This window comes from Fusarium coffeatum (genome assembly GCF_003316985.1).
Source record: "Fusarium coffeatum strain FIESC_28 chromosome Unknown BRIP53273_contig_289, whole genome shotgun sequence".
Classification (NCBI taxonomy): domain Eukaryota; kingdom Fungi; phylum Ascomycota; class Sordariomycetes; order Hypocreales; family Nectriaceae; genus Fusarium; species Fusarium coffeatum.
The window spans coordinates 52,770-63,675 of NW_022158080.1; the positions used below are offsets into that span (position 1 = coordinate 52,770).

General features: G+C 49.2%; 4 protein-coding genes across 4 annotated transcripts; 2 read left to right on the forward strand and 2 right to left on the reverse strand.

Moving 5' to 3' along the window:
- Nucleotides 1-3,158: 3,158 nt before the first annotated feature.
- FIESC28_10181 (uncharacterized protein) lies at nucleotides 3,159-4,305 on the forward strand (the record flags this gene model as incomplete). The annotated part of the gene is made up of 3 exons (XM_031164316.1): nucleotides 3,159-3,212; nucleotides 3,295-3,675; nucleotides 3,826-4,305. 3 exons carry the CDS (start codon nucleotides 3,159-3,161, stop codon nucleotides 4,303-4,305), a joined length of 915 nt encoding a protein of 304 aa, XP_031011611.1.
- A 321-nt stretch (nucleotides 4,306-4,626) lies between these two features.
- FIESC28_10182 (uncharacterized protein) lies at nucleotides 4,627-5,914 on the reverse strand (the record flags this gene model as incomplete). Its single annotated transcript, XM_031164317.1, has 2 exons — nucleotides 4,627-5,812; nucleotides 5,877-5,914. 2 exons carry the CDS (start codon nucleotides 5,912-5,914, stop codon nucleotides 4,627-4,629), a joined length of 1,224 nt encoding a protein of 407 aa, XP_031011612.1.
- Nucleotides 5,915-6,383: 469 nt separating this feature from the next.
- On the forward strand, nucleotides 6,384-8,166 carry FIESC28_10183 (uncharacterized protein; the record flags this gene model as incomplete). Its single annotated transcript, XM_031164318.1, has 2 exons — nucleotides 6,384-7,511; nucleotides 7,561-8,166. 2 exons carry the CDS (start codon nucleotides 6,384-6,386, stop codon nucleotides 8,164-8,166), a joined length of 1,734 nt encoding a protein of 577 aa, XP_031011613.1.
- Nucleotides 8,167-8,505: 339 nt separating this feature from the next.
- Nucleotides 8,506-10,652, reverse strand: FIESC28_10184 (uncharacterized protein; the record flags this gene model as incomplete). Its single annotated transcript, XM_031164319.1, has 3 exons — nucleotides 8,506-10,152; nucleotides 10,214-10,478; nucleotides 10,558-10,652. 3 exons carry the CDS (start codon nucleotides 10,650-10,652, stop codon nucleotides 8,506-8,508), a joined length of 2,007 nt encoding a protein of 668 aa, XP_031011614.1.
- Between the last annotated feature and the right edge of the window lie 254 nt (nucleotides 10,653-10,906).

The window sequence follows — 10,906 nt, forward strand, 5'->3', positions numbered from 1 at the left end:
ATCGAGAGGATTGAGTGAGCAATTAGATCGATTACCAAAAATGGAAGATAGATCCAGAGAAAGAAAAGACGAAGAAGCAACAATTAGACTAATTAATTAGGTAAATAGTGGTACCAAAGAGTGTGTTGAATATCAATATGCTGAATGAGTGACTGGCCAGCGGCCGATTAGAGAGAGTGTATGTAGGTTGGTTGGATGGAAAAGGACGAAACGTGAGAAAGAAAGACAAGAGTTGGGATCATGGGGAAGGAAGCGACGGGCGGGTAGGCAAGGTAACTTAGCTAAAAGAGCAACAGCGGCCCTCCCCATGCGACCCGGGGCAGGCCCAGCCCAGCCCAGAAAGACCTGCACCTGCCTGGGTCGAGGTCTGAGCAAGCTGTAATGGACGGGCAATATTATGTGGGTATCTTCAAACCAGCTTCTTGCTTGCTTACAAGGTACCGTCTTTGCGGTAATATTCACTAAGTATCCTAGGCCCGGACCAGACGAACAACGAGGGTATGGAACGATCCGAGCTCCCAGAATAAGCCTCCCCTTACAGAATCTCTCCCATCGGGCAGGCCTGGACGAGACACCCATCAGGGACAGACTGGGACAGATAAGACAGGACAAGACATCGGACTGAAATGAACTGGACTGTTATAATTGGACCAGTGACGTGGATTGGGCAAGCAGACGTGAACCAGTGGTTGGAAGCGCCATTGTAACAAGTCTGTAGCTAGCGGCCCTGGGATATTACCTTGCTGCAACAGGGGCTCCCCCTGCAGGCTCGGCGCGCATATGGGACCGTTGGAGCGACAGGGGGCCTGGCCTGGTCTTGTTGAACGAGACGGAGCTAACTATCAACTGGACGACCTGAGGGAGATAGGGGAGCTCTGACAGGACAGGGCAGAACAAGACTGGCTACGATCAAGGTTTTAGAAGGTTTCTGGTGCTCAGTCGAGTGAGACCAAAGCAAGACGAATCAATATGTTGAGTTCAGGAGAGGAAATCTTAGGATCTCCCGCTATATCTCGCTGTGTGCTCTGATTTGTTCTTCAAGACACCACCAACTTTGAACAACTAAACTTGGGGTTGCGTTGTTGCGGATCGGATCTGTCTGAACCGGCTGAGCTACCGGCGCTAGGGCATAAGTTCGTCTTTGAGTGTGGCTGTGTGCTGTCCAATAACCCTGTCTGCACTGTCGCAAGATGTCAATTCCGTCAATCTTGTGGAATACAGTACATAAAGACATGAGTTTGAATGGATACATTGAGGAGCAGACAAGGCCTGGAGAAATTACTGGGGATCACCTCTGCCAAGTGGCAGATCATCAATGGGTGCTTCTTCGCTGCCGAATATGCACAATACTACCTGAAAACATTCGTGAGAGCGACCAAGACATGCTTGGGTTTCAACATATGCACATACATATAGGCGACGATTATTGTGTTCTGGAATGTCTGATCGTTCGGCCTGATGAACTGCAGTCATCCACGTACTGTCCAGATGGCCTCCTAATTGGCCGTCTATGATGCTTCTTCCAGGCGCTTGTTTGACCTAGATGGCTGAATTCTCTGTGCTGGCAAAGTACATCTCTCGCTTATCAAATCTGGAGCTGATACATGTACATGTATCCGTACCTGAAAATCTGTTCCTCCACTTGTCGAGAAACAGCGCTTCTCGAAACCAAGACCTGCAGATAGATCAAAACATGCAAATCCTCTCCACTCGGCCGCCTTCGGGTCCTTCAGACGCGCATCGACAGCCATTCTTCAATGGCATCTGGCAACACAACCAGACATATAATCTTTAAGCTTTGAAGCCGCTGCAGTAGCTTTGCCGCGCGCAATTTAACATTTTCTGTGCAACGTGTCGAGCTCGCGATTCCTGCTGGCGTAAGGCGCGTTTAGTACTCTGTCTCACGCCATCCTGTGAGTCTTGCGTATGTAGACCGTCGATCTGCGTAATCCGGGACAAGGGGTGAGTGGTTACTGGCCCCAGAAGTTTTGGGCCATCTTGGAGATATTCAAATGGAGTGTTGGATATGTGCACTACAACAATTGCAGAGGCACAACTTCGTCATTGATACATACGAACACATGATGGTTTCAATCTCGAAGAAATCATGTCACAACTACCGCTCCGTTCGGCTAGATACGTTGACGTTAGCTCTGATCTTCGCGGCCTCTTTCAAGCCGATCATGTCGTCTTTAGGGGCCCTAACCCATCCATCACCGCCTCTTACCTGGCGGAACTCTTCTTCCTTTAGCACCAAAAACCTAACTAATGCAGGTACCGCTGTTCACTGGGATCCTCCTCTTGATTCATGACCTTGCCCTAGCCAAGGGAAACATTACGGCTGAGCACAGCCGACATATGTATGCACGTATGCTTGTAGGTAAGAATAGGATATCCCCTAGTCATGCACGAGTGTCGATAGGTATTTTGATCCCTTTTTTTCCCTCTTCTACAAACATAATTCCTCTTAAATGATTGGACTGATGTCACTGCTTGCATTCGTGTTTCGGTCTTTATTTGTGAGACGTTTTATACCATCTCCACATCATTTCGCTTCTTTCAATAACTATTGTACACCGCATACAATCGTGCATACAACCCCATGAAGCGATATGCAGAGTAAAATGAAGACGCGCGATGCCATGTGAATGAGAAGTGTCATTGCTATTCTTCATTAGTTTCCACCAAAAGCCTTGCATAACCTTTCTTGTTGGTCTCTATTCGTAGATACCTTACGTTACAGTAGCCAGTTTGAATGGCTAGGTACCGTAGGTACTACTAAGATACCGCGTGCATCCTTTGCGGGTTGGGTGAGATTGATTGGATAAGCAAAAAAAACCCCGCGATAGTGAACAATAGGTCTTTAGAACAATAGGGAGCAAGAGCTGGGTCCTTCTCTGGCTAGCGATGATGGTCTCTGCTCCTTGAGAATCGATTATCTTGGTCAAGTTGGTTTCGATGCCCTCCGTTTTCTTTGACAAAAGGCTCGACTCGTGATGCCAACTTGATTTGACGTTTTTGCCCCATTGAACTGTCCTTTTCACCCCTCAACCTCTCTCTGCACTCAATTTCTTACACATCCTCATCCTATAAGCCGGTCCAGATCCATCAGCAACACTTCAAAACTGAGTCTGTTTATATAATTCTGGAGCGTTACGATGTCTATTCTGAGTTTAGACGGATTCGCACCTCCTCAGGCTGTAGCCTTGCTGGTAAGCCTCTCATGCCAGATAACCCATCACTCACTCACTCAGTTGAGTCCTATAGAGCTCGTTATGCTAACTCTTACCCAAGGTTGTTTACTGTCTCATCTATGTAATCCCTCTCTACTTCTCAGCAGCAACCCGGCCTTCGCCTACACGATCTAGAGATGCTCCAGAGGCTATTCGCGCACGCATCTTCGTCGTGTCGCTCTCGACGGCTCTTTGCTCTCTCATGACGCTGTATCTGCTCTCGTCCCATGGCGCTATAGCCGTTCACGAGCCATTGCATTTCATGGGCTATTGGCCTCCAGGGCTCGTCGATGCGGCTCGTTCCCTGTGGCTCACGGCCTTGCTGTTCGCAGGTCCCCTGTATGAGTCTCTCATCATCGACGGAGCAGCACATCAATGGATTCGTCTCGAGCCCTTGAGAGATCTTTGGACTGACTGGCCCACCTGGAGAAACATGGTAGCGGTACGTGCACTTTGAAACAGTTTGATCTCGCTATAGAGATTCCTTTCATATTTTCCCTGTCAATCCCCTCGTCTATTGATCCCCACAGAGCCTCCTTCTCACACCGCTTGTCAAACCATGTATTTGTATTGATATTAACGATTTCGTAAGGGTCCCATCACCGAGGAATGTCTTTTCCGCTCCGCTGGTGTTCCTCTGCTGCTGCGTTCTGGAGCCAGCCTCACTGGCACTATATTCATGTCGCCACTAATTTTTGGTCTGGCTCATCTTCATCACTTCTACGAGTTCCGCATCACTCATCCTCGGACTCCTCTGCCTGTCGCTATCGCACGGTCTCTTCTACAGCTTTCGTATACTTCTCTGTTTGGCGCATACGCCACCTTCTTGTTCTTGCGCACTGGTAGCTTGCTGGCTGTTGTGCTCGTACACACTTTCTGCAATTGCATGGGCCTCCCACGTCTTTGGGGCCAGCTTGACCCTTACTGGCTACCAGAGGGTGATCCCAAGGTAGCCTCGTCTAGAAAGATCTGGACCGGAGTTTATTACATGCTCCTTGTAGGCGGTTTGATTGCTTGGTGGCAGAACTTGTACTCGTTGACCGAGACATCCATGGCTTTGGCCAAGTTCTAAGATTGTTTGTTTACTTGGTTAATTCATGTATTATCGCACGTGGAGACTTTATGATATATCGCATGAAAAAATGAAACAAGTCTCTCACAGACCACGTCGTGGCCCTGTCCTACAGTTTGGTAAATTGCTTCGGAGATCAAGGTGGCTCTACCTCACGTCTGTGCGTAGATGGAGCTTCTAGAGCTTCCAAAATCCCATGTTTAACAAATATTGACGTGATTGAGATCATCTGGTTCAACAGGTGACGAACCAAATCGGTGCAGTCATGCGGGGGATGCATTGAGTAGAGCTTTTATTACATCTTTGTGAAGGTTAACTATACTATGAACCGGCCATTTGGAAGCCTGGAAGAGAGCCGGGCATTGAGAAGTCGCTGTCACTACCCCTCGTGCCTCGCCGTTGCCGAATTGTTCCTCGATCCCTAATCTCTGCGTCACCACGCGCCTCTTCCTGAGGATCCCGGCTAACATCCTTACTCTTCGACCGGCCGATGGGTACGCTTCCCTCGGCCAGGCCGTCATCCGGACCTCTCGTGTTCTTCTTTCTCGGCCATAGACTTGGGAGAGCAATTTCTTGGAATCGGGGCTCAACAGCTCGCTCGTCAAACCAACGGTGGAGTCTGGACTCGACAAGCTGGGCAATCTTAGGAACATCTTGCAGTCTAGAGCGACTGCCCAGAAGACTTCGAATGGAGAAATCCAATCTATAATCGTCCAAGAAGTTGAAGATCATCCTCGTGGGTGTCGACTGAGACGGGTTGCTGGGAATAAATGAGATTGAAAGAGTACCACTGAACCTGACCACGGAAACAGCCAATGCAACAGGTAAGACAGCCGATAGCTTCTTCGGGTAGTTGAGAAGAAGTTTCGTCTCCACGGCCAAAGTTAGCATGTCACTGAGATCAACGTCCATCCGCGCTTGTAGTCGAGTGCCATCTCTCGCTGCCTTGTCGGGGTCAAACTTCTTTCCGTGGCCGAGGCTCACTCCATCTTCATCAACGGGAATGATCCGGCAGTTACTCAGAATTGGGAAGTCTTCACCAAGACTCAACTCCGTAACCCTGATCTCGTCGACAAAATCCGGCCTCGATCCTCCATTCAGAGCTTTACTCAAGGAATCAAGAATAGCATCATCATGCTGTGCATCACTGCGAAACTGCGCAATTGTTTGTCCGATGAGAACGTTAAACCAGTCCAGACTCTCGGGCTGATGACTGTCGACATTGTAGTATGTCTTGCTGAGGATAGATCCAATAGTGAGTGCCGGGGGGTTTCTAAGAACGGTAGACTTCTTGCGGTTGAGCTCCCTTTCTTGACGGTTTGCGGGGCTTCGTAGACTCAGCAAGGAGCGTTTGTGAGCAAGAGTCCGTGACCGCCTCTCGGTAGCTCGTAGGGAAGCTGTGACGTCTGGCGAAGGAGGATCTCCGAAGATGAAGAATTTTATGAAGGCGGCCAGGACCAGGACAACTGACAGCTGGCCTACAATAAGACCCTGGGTAAAAGACAGACTATTCATACCACCAGGTCAGATCTGGCCAACGATACTGATGAAGCAGTATTTTGTTCACTTACGTTGGTTCCGTCGTTTGTGGGCAGGTATCACCAGCCATGATGGCAGATCTGTATGGGACTGTCACCGGAAAGGATTTGCGTTCTCTTCTGAATTCTTAAGCCTTGTAGTTTGAGTCGATTACTCAGGCAAAAGTTAGCAGTATATCGACATTTTCTAGCCAATCTTGTTGGTTGATGTCACCGAACATAGTAGCTTTCTCATGATGAGGGCAATGGTGGTTGGAAGTGGGTCCACTCCCGGAGCTGTGCTGTAACTTAGCTTTTGTGTTATGTAATCACACTTGACGTCGATCTCAGAGGTGTCCTCCCTTGTTAGCCTAGTAGTCTACCTGGGCGAAGTGAGAAGAGCAAGCATCAACGAGAACAGCTTTGAATCACGGATTTAATTGTCTACTATCATTGCCCTCATATAACTCATGTACACCTGAGGTTTTGCCACAAATCTGCATAAATACGACCAAACTATAGCACATTACGCGGCCTCAGCGAGCCGCACCAACTATCACCATGGACGTCGCCCAGGCGGTCTCAGGATACATCAATAAGGTGGTCGCGACGAGCGATACGTCGTCCGCCAGGATGAAAATTCTCCTACTTGACAGGGAGACTGTTCACATCGTGTCAACTGCCGTCACCCAGTCAGCTCTCCTCAACCATGAGGTTTATCTTATCGACCGCCTAGACAATGCATCTCGTGAGAAGATGCGACACTTGCGATGCCTCTCCTTTGTCCGGCCATCGCCTGAATCAATCCAGCTACTCATAGATGAATTGAGGGATCCCAAATATGGCGAATATCATTTGTACTTCACAAATGTAGTCAAGAAGTCATCTTTGGAACGGTTGGCTGAGGCAGATGATCATGAGGTGGTCAAACTGGTGCAAGAGCACTTTGCCGACTACACAGTCATCAACCCGGACCTCTTCTCATTCGGCTTCACTCTACCACAACAGCGCATATGGGCCGGGAACCCAGACACTTGGAATCCTGACTCGCTCCAGCGGTGCGCACAAGGTCTCATCGCCGTACTGCTGTCGCTCAAGAAGAAGCCATTAATTAGATACCAGAAGACCAGTCCGCTAGCCAAGAAGCTTGCATCAGAGGTTCGATATCTTATGACACAAGAAGACTCATTATTCGATTTCCGAAAAGTCGATACCCCTCCCATTTTGCTCGTGCTGGACCGTCGCGAAGATCCAGTGACACCGCTGCTCACGCAATGGACATATCAGGCTATGGTCCACCACCTCTTGGGTATTCAGAACGGACGCGTCAATCTGAGTGATGTTCCGGATATCAGCCCAGAGCAGAAGGAGATTGTTCTATCACAAGACCAGGACCCGTTCTTCAAGAAAAACATGTTCCTGAACTTTGGTGATCTTGGAGGTAACATCAAAGAATATGTTGGGCAGTTTCAGTCCAAAACGAAGAACAATGAGAATATCGAGTCAATATCCGACATGAAGCGGTTTATCGAGGAATACCCAGAATTTCGAAAACTCTCTGGCAATGTCAGCAAGCACGTTACTTTGGTGTCAGAGCTCAGCAGACGCGTGGCAGCCGATAACCTGCTCGAAGTCAGCGAGTTGGAACAAAGTCTGGCGTGCAATGATAATCACGGAACTGATGTTAAGGTGCGATTCTTTTTATGAGTAATCTGGCCACATACTGACCCATTTGCAGAATATCCAGCGACTTATCCAGTCGCCAAACGTCACGCCGGAGAGCAAAGTAGGCCTCGTTGCTTTGTACGCTCTCCGTTATCACAAGCACCCGTCAAACGCCTTGTCCATGCTTACTGATCTTCTCGTTGCTGCTGGAAACGTGTCCCCGCGAGACGCAGACATGGTTAGCAAATTGACAACATTTCACACATCTCTCCAAGCGTCACAGTCTCAGGGTGGAATTTCGGAGATCTTCGAATCGGCTGGCATTTTCTCTGCTACCTCAAACCGCTTCAAGGGCCTTAAGGGCGTGGAGAATGTTTATACGCAGCACAGTCCACTTCTTGAAACTACTCTGCAGAATTTGATCAAGGGGCGACTCAAGGATCAACAATATCCTTTTGTTGAGGGCGGCGGTTCTACCAAGGATAAACCACAGGATATCATCGTGTTCATTGCTGGCGGTGCAACTTACGAGGAGGCCAAGATGATTGCGGAACTGAATGCGTCCAGTCCAGGCGTTCGTGTTGTTCTGGGTGGTACCACGATTCACAACTCAGCGACGTTCCTAGAGGAGGTGGACGATGCTGTTGGTTCATGGCCTGAGAGCCGAGGTAGAAGGTAAAGACACTGGTCAGATGTGACACTTGTTTATTTTAGCGTTTATGTTTTCAGAAATCTTATAATGGACGATACCGGTCTCAATCAACTACTGGTTGTGCAACCACTCTTGAACAATGACTCTTGAGTGCCTAGTATGTTTGCAATCACATGACGTAGCATTGGCCGTAGCATCTATGGTGTTGTGCAGTAACTATATCATATATAGAAGTCATATTTGTGGTTACGGTTTGTAGGCAGTTACCCGTTGAACTACCTCCTTTCCTTTAATGGGCTGCGCTTAGTCTTAGCCCCTTGGTATCAATATCATAGCATCTTTTGCGCCCGTCAGGCATCTTTGGGCTCATGGAACTTCCATTGCCTCCTCCAACACATTGCGAGTAGGCTTCCGTCGAACGTATGCCAGCAGACGTAAGCTACCCGACGGAGTCACACCCTCGACACGCCTGGCCTGCGCCAGATTCTCCGGCTTCGCTACCCTAAGCGCTTCCTTCTCTGACAAAGCAAGGCCTGGGATCCTACCATAGTCGAGGTCGAGAGGGATGCGCACGCGCTCGTCGTTCGTGAACTGTTTCCGTTCCACTTCGGCGATCTTGATGTATGGCGCATAAAATGCCTCGATTGCGACACGGTTTCGTATACGTGGTGAATAGTCCATGATACTTGGTATGACTGATGCAAGCTGCGCGAGCTCGATACGTGTGTTCGTGCTTGAGAGGCGGAGCATGTCGATGCCATCGCGGCGGGTCGTGTTACGTTTTACATGAAACCCCTTTTCGATCCATTCCGTTGGGCTCAGAGACACCGACTGCAACGCTTTCGTAAGATCGTCGATTTGTTGTCGCTCATCTCTATAGCTATTCCAGCGCTGTTCGGATATAGCGCCCCATTCATGGCCCTTGGCTGTCAGTCGGAAATCGGCATTGTCGGCACGTGCTGCCATGCGGAATTCACTACGTGAGGTGAACATTCGGTAAGGCTCCGTGACGCCTTTGGTTATAAGATCATCCACCAAAATCCCGATATATCCATCACTTCGTTTGAGTGAGACCCCTGGAAGATGCTGGGCTGAGCGGCCTGCGTTAATGCCTGCGAGGATACCTTGACCAGCTGCCTCCTCGTATCCAGTTGTTCCATTTATCTGTCCCGCGAGGTACAACCCACTGATTGCCTTTGTTTCTAAAGTTGACTTCAGCCCTCGGGGGTCAATATAGTCATATTCGACACCGTACCCAGGCTGAAGCATCTTTGAGTTCTCGAGACCTGGTATCGTGCGCAAAACCTGTTCCTGGGCCTCAGCAGGAATGGTCATAGACAAGCCATTCGGATAAATGACCCCGCTGTCAAAGCCCTCTGGTTCAAGCCACACGATATGTCGAGTCTTGTCGGCAAAGCGAATGACCTTCGATTCTAATGAAGGACAGTAGCGTGGGCCTCTGACTGTCTCTCGGATATGAATCGTCTTATCAAGGTTGTCGCGTACGATGTCGTGTGTCTTCTCGTTTGTATACGTCACGCTGCAAGTGAGTTGTTCTTGCACCGCTACTGTATCGTTGAGGTAACTAAAGGGTGATGGTGGGTCATCGCCATATTGCCTTTCCAGAACATTGTAGTTGATGCTCTCCCGCTCGATTCGAGGAGGTGTTCCCGTCTTCAGTCGTCCTAGCTGGAAGCCTGCATCGCGTAACGATTTGCTCAGACCAAACGTCGCTGCCTCACCAAGCCGACCGGCAGGATACGCATTGAGGCCGATATGGATCTCGCCACCGAGGAATGTTCCGGTTGTTATGATGACCTTGCTCGTTGGGAGGATCTGGCCTGACTCGAGACGTACTCCAGCAATACGACTTGAAGCCCCGTCCATGGCATCCTGTGGTGTAAGGACAATGTCCGACACGCTGTCGAGTACGATCGATAGGTTCGGGTACGAAGTGAGTTCGGCCTGCATGTGTTTCTTGTAGAGATCGCGATCGATTTGCGCCCGTGGACCCTATTCCGTACACGATTAGCCATCGACATCCATCTACTGCCACCAAGTCGAGCTGACATACCCAAACAGCTGCACCCTTTCGTCTATTCAATGTGTGGAATTGTACACCGGACTTGTCGATGATCCTGCCAGCCAGTCCATCAAGCGCATCAATTTCACGAATGATTGTACCTTTACCGATACCGCCGAAACTCGGATTGCAGGAACATGTTCCTAAATTATCAATCTTTGGAGTGACCAAGGCCGTTCGTGCTCCAGCTCTCGCAGCAGCAGCACATGCCTCGGCGCCAGCATGGCCACCTCCGATTACCACGACATCATAAGGCCTATGGCAGTATGTTAGCAATAGTCTCCAGCAGATGCCATGGTAAGGAATTAGGGCCATGTGAAATCAAGCTGACTCACTTTGAATCGTTAGAGACTGTCGCGAGGCATCGTCGCCTCGTAATTGACCAGTGGTGCCGTAAAATGGCTGGCCTGGGTCTTAGCAATGAACGCATTTCATGTCGTTGAAGTCGTAAAATTTGCCTCCATGATGGATGGCCAATGTTTGAATTTGCTTATACTGGATTGGACCCCCAGAAAGGAAGTAGACATGCGCTAAACTGATGGGCCAGTAAAAACTTTCCAATGGAACACAGAGACTACAGGGATCATGTATAGCGATTCGACTACCATCAACAATTACTCTGAAAACCAAAAACAACATCAGTACAGAGCACAGAGAAGACAGCTGGATGACTATAGAGTAGAC